Source organism: Hyperoodon ampullatus (genome assembly GCF_949752795.1).
Source record: "Hyperoodon ampullatus genome assembly, chromosome: 18".
Taxonomy (NCBI): Eukaryota; Metazoa; Chordata; class Mammalia; order Artiodactyla; family Ziphiidae; genus Hyperoodon; species Hyperoodon ampullatus.
In genome coordinates this window covers 54049672-54056716 of record NC_136931.1, presented here as the reverse complement: position 1 = coordinate 54056716, position 7045 = coordinate 54049672, and the positions used below count along the sequence as shown (strand labels likewise).

Sequence of the window (7045 nt, the reverse complement as noted above, 5' to 3'; positions counted from 1 at the left end):
TGGGACACAGCGGTCTGGCCCCAGAACCTACACTCTTTCTCCCTCTCTTTCCAAAACTCTGCCCCAGCCCTGGAGCCCCGGTTCTGGGAATTTGGGGCAGGGCACACCTTTGATGTCCCAGGCTGTGCTGGGCCCAGCAGGGTGGCTTGGCATCCCTGGCCCGCCCGCCAAACGCCAGCAGCACCAAGACAAAGGACAATGCCCTGTGCCTGAACGTGCTCCTGACTCCAAGATCAGGTGCTGGAGCTTCAGCTGCTTCCTGCCAAACTCAGGAGTGCGGGGTTGGGGTATTCGGGGTTCTCGATGACCCCGGGGCCGAACTTGAGCTCCAGGAAGCGGCGGTAGTTGTTAGGTGCCTGCGCCACGAAGCCGGCGAAGGGCAGGGGCACGAGAGGCTGCAGGAAGTGTTCGGGGAACTCGACATCCTGCCGGTGGTCCAGCCACGTGTCCTTGGTCATGACCCCGTTTCGAGGGTAGAAGGGCCACAGGTCCACGTGCAGGTGGTTGCTCTCGCTGTACTGCACGCGGAAGAAGTCGCCCTCCACAGCCTTCTCCCACACGAAGCCGCGCTCATCCACCACCGAGCCCGCCTCGGCACCCCGCAGCTGCTCGCAGTTGCCCACGTCCTCCAGGTAGATGCCCAGGTCCACGTCGTAGTCCCACGGGATAATGTCCCCGTGGCGGGCCGCCCCGAGCAGCGAGCCGCCCTCCAGCCAGTAGCGCACGCCGGCCGCCTCCAGCACGCCCACCACGTAGCGGGCCGTCTCGCGCAGCGCACGCAGGCAGCACGGGGGTGTCCAGCGCTCCTCGTACAGGTAGGCCGGCGTGTCGCCCACCACTGTCCCGAAGCAGCGCGGGGTCTCCTTGTTGCATCCGAACCACTCGAGCCGCCCGCCCTCCCAGCTCACCAGGCGGATGCCCAGCGCCCGCAGCAGCGCCGCCCGCCGCGCCCGCCCCTCGCGCTCCGCCTTCCAGCGCGCGTGGGCCGTGGTCAGCGGGGGCTGGCGCGCCCTGGCGAAGGGCAGGTCTAGCAGCTGCACCGTCCAGCCGCGGAGGGCGGTCTGCAGGAAGAGGCCGGTGCCCACGGGCCGGGCCAGGGGCGCCGAGAGGTTGAAGAGGTCGCGGGCGCGCAGGAGAACCACAGCGTCCCCGTCCAGGGCGTCACAGCGGGGTGCGGAGGGTGCCGGGCCGTAGCGCGCCGTCCACTCCCGCAGGCTGACGTTCAGGGCCAGACACCGGGCAGGGTTGGCCGAAGCAACGGGAGCGGCCACCAGGCGTGCGCCTCCCGCTCGCAGCACCTCGGCCATGCGCTTCAGCTGGCCCGGTGCCTCGGCCCTCGCCCCGTCGGGCACCAGGGCCACGTACTCGGTGGCCACGTAGGTCTCGGGGCGCGAGGCTGCAGCGGGCCGGTCCAGGGCGGGCTGGAGCAGCGCCAGGCGAACGCTGGGGATGCGGGGCAGGGCGAGAGGCGGGTAGGGGAGCGTGTCGGCTGCCACCACCACCGGCTGGGCTGGGTCCTGCTGCAGGAAGGAGTCCACCAGCTCTGGCACCGCGTTGTCAAAGGCCTCGAACTCCCGCACCAAGATGGTGACCCGGGGGCCGGAGGCAGACCCACGGCGGGAGCCCCTGGCCGGGGAGTACCTGGGCTGGTGCTGCAGCCACGAGACATAGAACAGGACCAAGAGGTTGAGGGTGATGGCGGCTGCTAGAGCAGCCTGGCAGCGGGTGAGCCGCATGGGGCTGAAGTCAGGCCCTGAGCTGGGCTTCCCGGGTATCCTGGGGAGCGGGGATGAAAGGGGAGACTGGAGCTGGTTGTCAGAAACCCCCCCAACCCATCCTCAGCCTTGTCTTCCTCTCCCAGCCTTTTCCTTATTTGGTTTCACTTCCGACATTTCCTCCTCCAGGAAGCCCTCCCTGATCCCAGGCTGGGTCATGCAACCCCCTCTGGGCTCCTTCAGACCCGTGGGTTCCCCGACTCTAGCCTACCACTCTAATTCATTAGTGAGTAGGGCCCAGTCTGTGTGAGGGCAGGTCCTGAGCCTGTCTTGGTCACTGTTGGGTACCCAAGGCTACTCAGCACAGAGCCAGGTACACATTAGATGCTGAGGAAGTTTTTAACCAATGAATCACCTTCCCTTCTTCCTTGTTCAGTCCCACCCTTTTATTCATTGCCAACTTCTCATTCAGATTCGGGTTCAGTTATAAATGCCCAGACCCCATTCATTCCCTGCTCTCACCCCTGATCTCTTCTTCCCTCCACCCCCCCGCCACACCCTGGCCCTGGGGTCAGAGCCTTGGCCACCAAGCCCCTCCCCTGCTGCCTCCTTCTCACTTCCTCAAATCCTCTGCCATCTGGCCATTTCTTTCCTGATGGTCAGCCAGATGTTTTCAGTTTTTTCAAGGAAAGCTAGAAATGTTTTCTTAAATCATAGAATTATTCCAGTTTGTAATGTTGGCCACTAATTAATTTTTTTTAATGGAATGGGTCAAACTCATAGAAACAGGAAGTAGATGGTGGTTGCCAGGGGCTGTGAGGAGGCAGAAACGGAGAGTTGTTGTTTAATGGGTATAGAGTTCCAGTTTTGCAAGATGAAAAAGTTCTGGAGATTGTTTGCACAATAATATGAATATACTTAACACTACTGAACTATACACTTGAAAACTGTTAAGATGACAAATTTTGTTATGTGTATTTTATCACAATTAAAAAATCTTTTTTTTTTTTGGAAGTAGAGTGGGCTGCATCCAAAGAGGCTGTGCTCCCTCCATAGGGCACCTCCACCTCTATTCATGGGCCACATTCCTAAGCAACCCCCAGGTGGCGCGGTCTCTATGTCCCCATCACAACTTGAAGACTTGGCTGGTCTCCAGCACAGAAGGAATAATTAACTCTCTCTTCTGAGCAGATACTAAAGTTTCCCCATGAAGGATCTTCATAGGTTCTGCCCCTCCCGGAGAGGGGGACGTCAGAGACCCCGCTAATCTTCCTACCTCCTAAATACTTCTGACGCCCCCCTCCTCATTCCCACAGCTCTCCCTTCAACCCCGGTTCACCCAGATCCCCACCCAGCCTCCCACGGTCTCCTAAGTCCCCTCCTCGTGGCAGCCAGAGGGGTCTGCATAAAGCACAAATCTGACCTCTCCCTCTCTCGCTCAGAATCTGCCATGGCTCCCTAGTGCCCTGGGGAGAAAGTCTAAGTTTCTTACAAAGTCCCACCAGGCCTCGTATGACCCGGCCCTTGCCTGCCACCATTCCAGCCCCATCTCCTGCCATGCATCCTCGAACTCTGTGCCTAAGCCATCTTGGACTTTTCTTCAAACAGATCTTATTTCTAAACCTTTGTGTATCCTGTTCCTCCTGCCTAGAAGAGTCTCCTCTCGAACACCCCTTCTCCCTGTGCCTGTTTTCTCCTGGAGAACTCACTTGTGCTCAGGCTTTAGCTCAGATGGCCCCTCCTCCAGGAAGCCCTCCCTGAACCACAGGCTGAGTCAGAAGTCCCCTCTGGGCTCCCGGAACCCCTGGGCTGCCTGTTCTGGTTTGGCACTGTCTGGGGATGGCTCTGTGTGCCCCACTAGACTGTGAGCCCCAGGAGGGTAGAGCCAGGACCGTCTCAATCACCACTGTGTTCCTCCCACACGACTGGGCACTGAAAATGCACTTGGTGAAAAGATGATGACTGGGGGCAGGGGTTTTGTGTGTCTGTAAAGCCCACTCAGGTCCCCAGGGCCAAATTCTGCACTGTGGCCATGCACCTGGGGCCCTGCCCTGGCCTCCCTGTCTCCTCTCTCTCTCTCTCCCTCCAGAAACGCCCTTTCATCCCTCTTCACCCATCCCAGGCCTGCTTGCCCTTCTCTGACCCAACTCAGATGGCACTTAAGAATCTGAGTTGCACTTCCAGAGCGACTTGTTATTCTTCAGAACCTTGGAACTGCCTTCTGGACCTTCGATCAATCCCTCCTTCCTTCCTTCCTTCCAGGTTGCGGAACTCCTACAACATACCATGCACTGTCCTAGGCCCTGGGGAAACAGCCGTGGACACATAACACACAGGGACAGACAATACCACTGAGCTTGGGCAACTCACATTACTTGGGTGGTGGGGGAGGAACCGTTGGGACCACAGAATCTTCAGGGTCTTAAAAATCTTAGAATTTTAGCGCTCAGGTACACAGAAACAGAGAAGAGACCTTTAGATGGTTTCAGAATCTTCTAACAATTCTAAAGAGACCTTCCTCCTGCTTCGGCCTTGTCTCCTATGGTCTGTGCCCCACTCAGAGCCCAGAAAGATCCTGTTCAATCTTCAGTTAGATTCTGTCCTGCGTCTGCCAAGGCTTCTGTGGCTCAAGACTCACTCAAAGGAAAAGCCAAAGTCTTCGCTGGGACCCACAAGGCTCCACGTGATCCCCCACCCTCTCCCACTTGCCTGCTCAGCTGCAGCCACGTAGGCCACCAAACACCATTCTCCAAATACACCCAGGAGACCCCAGCTGTGGCACTGGCTGTCCCCTCTGCCTGGATGCTCTCCCCCAGGTAGCAGCTGCATGCCTTCTCCCCTGGCTTTCAGGTCTTTGCTCAAATGTCACCTGTAGAGTGATCCCTTCCTTTGGCCACCCTACTTAAAAATGCCTCTCCCTATCACCCACATACTTCCTATGTCCCATCCCTGGGCTATTTTCCTCCCCTAGTAGTTCTCATGTAGATTTTACTTATCTTGTCTCTTGTTTTGTCTGTTTTGTTCCCTGCTGTACACCCAGAACACGGCTCAGTACCTGGCACACAGCAGGTGCTCAATAAATTTGTGTGGAATGAATGACTGACTCCTGTTATTCAGATGGGGAACCTGCGGCACAGAGAGAGGAAGGCCAAAGGGAGCAGAACCCAGGTCTCCGCCCCCGGAACCTGGTTCTCACCACACGCTATCTGGCTGACTCTGGGCCAGGAGGTGCCCAAAAGGACAGAGGACAGAAGCCAGTTTCTCAGAGACCAGCAGGTATGACAGCCAGATGAGGAGGTGAGGGAACCAGAGTAGAGAGAGAGAGGAATCATCTAGTACCCTGACAAGGTCAGTCTTGGCTTCCCCAACTGTAAGGACTCAAAACTCCTTCACTGGGGCAAAGTGGATGAAATGGTGAATTTGAAGGATCATAATAATATCAACAATTCTAGCTGATCTTGATGTGCCAGTTCCTGTTCTAAGCATTTTACCGATCTTAACTTGTTTAATCTTCACATTATGATCACATGTAAAGATGAGGAAACTGAGGCACAGACAGGTGAAGTCACTTGCCCAAGGTCACACAGCTGGGAAGTGGTGGACCTGGGATTTGACCGGGAAGCTGGCTCCAGTGTTGTGATTTTAGCCAATAAACTCTGCTGTCTCTTTTGGGTCCACAAAGACAGTCCAACTTTCAACCCATCTTCAGTGAGATAACCCCTTTCCCTTGCCCTCACTTGACAGGTGCTTTCAAAGCTGAATATGGCACATTAATTAATTAATTCAACTCATTAACTCAACAAACATATATTTATTGAGTGCCCTCTGTGTTCTGGGGACACGGGGTGAACCAGGCAGTGGTTGGGCAGGCCCTCCAGAGATAGGAAGACAGACAAAATCCCTGCAAACAACTTACAGATAGAGCAGGAAACCAGCAGGGAGCATGAGAGAGAAAAGGTGGTCAGGGGAGGAGAGGACAGTTAAGCTGAGACTTTGTCTCTCCATTGCCCACAAAACAAGGTAAGTGGATCCACATTCACTTCAGGCTAGACTTCACCTGGCCTGAGCCTCAGTTGCTGCATCTGTAGAATGGGAATGTGATGGATAGAGAAAATAAGTGATGTGCGGAAAAACCTTTGGGGACAAGGGCAGTTCCCACGTGAGTGCAGGTGACACTGAGGGGCTTCTTACCTCCTAGGTTGCAGGCTGAGGGAGCTCCAGGGGGGCGGTTCCAGCCCAGCTCAGCTGCACTGCTGAGGGAAGGAGAAACCAGAAAACCCCAAATCAGCCAATTTCACGCAACAGAGCACAATTTCATTTTACCTACAAAAGTGGCAACGAGAAGGTCAAGGAATCATTTCTCTTGAAATCTCATAAGCTCAGGGACCACCTGAAGCATCTGTGAAGGGAAGGAGTGAAGGGAAGGATGTCATAGCAACCTATAACCATCCCTTCTTTCATAAATGTGTCCAGAAAGGTAAGGCTAGAAGTGACAGGTGTTACCATGACAACCCCTTTCCTAGACACACTCCATCCTGAGAGACAATCCTAAAATGTCCTGTACCTTGGTGGGCCTGGTTCCTAGGGTCACTGGAAGGGGGACTGCCCCCATTACCATAGTAACCAGGACTTGGCTTTGCTTGTTTCTTACCTCCCTGGGGATGGTCCAGGCCTTGTAACCATAGCAACTACTCCTCAGCAGAGCATCTCGTCTAAATAAAAACACCTGGTTGGTTTGGTCCACAGACCTCCCACTGATGGGAAAGGGGGAGATGGATGGTTACCATGGTAATGCCAACTGGGTGGCTGGGCGGAGGGGTTGGGAAAGAGATGTTTCCCTCAGCAGTGTCCTTGGGGCTGGGGTCCTTTCTACCTGAGTGCTAGGTGAGGTCGCCATAGTAACCAATGAGGGTAGGGGTATAAGGACCACCAGGGACTTGGGTTCCCTTAGCAACCTCTTCCTGGTGCAGGGCCAGGACAGGTTTGGAGCTCCATAACCACAAAGGTGGAGGGGAGGGGAGGCTAAGGGTGTTCCCGACTGGGAAGAGTTACCATGACAACCGACCTGGGCCAGGAATCTGGATGGGGCCATTGCTGAAACCACCGTTGGTGGTCGCTCTGTCTCTGAAAGAGTGACAGTGATTGTCGAGGAGAATGGTGTTTGGGTCTGGAGAGGACTAGAGTCTTTCTTTGGGGTGAAGCGTGAGGAGGGGGGCAGAAAGCGGCCCCTCCTTAAGTCCCGCGCTTCCCAAAGGCAACCCTCGCGCCGGGCCTGGGTCGCGTTTGCCCTCCTTCGGGCGCGCGCCCCTTCCCGCCCCCCACGCGCGCGC

General features: G+C 56.1%; 1 protein-coding gene across 1 annotated transcript; it reads right to left on the bottom strand.

Moving 5' to 3' along the window:
* Positions 1 to 248: 248 nt before the first annotated feature.
* On the bottom strand, positions 249 to 6001 carry FKRP (fukutin related protein; the record flags this gene model as incomplete). Its single annotated transcript, XM_079723544.1, has 2 exons — positions 5892 to 6001; positions 249 to 1753 (listed from the first exon to the last, which is right to left on the bottom strand). Exon 2 carries the CDS (start codon positions 1734 to 1736, stop codon positions 249 to 251), a length of 1488 nt encoding a protein of 495 aa, XP_079579670.1. The 5' UTR covers positions 1737 to 1753; positions 5892 to 6001.
* Positions 6002 to 7045: the final 1044 nt, after the last annotated feature.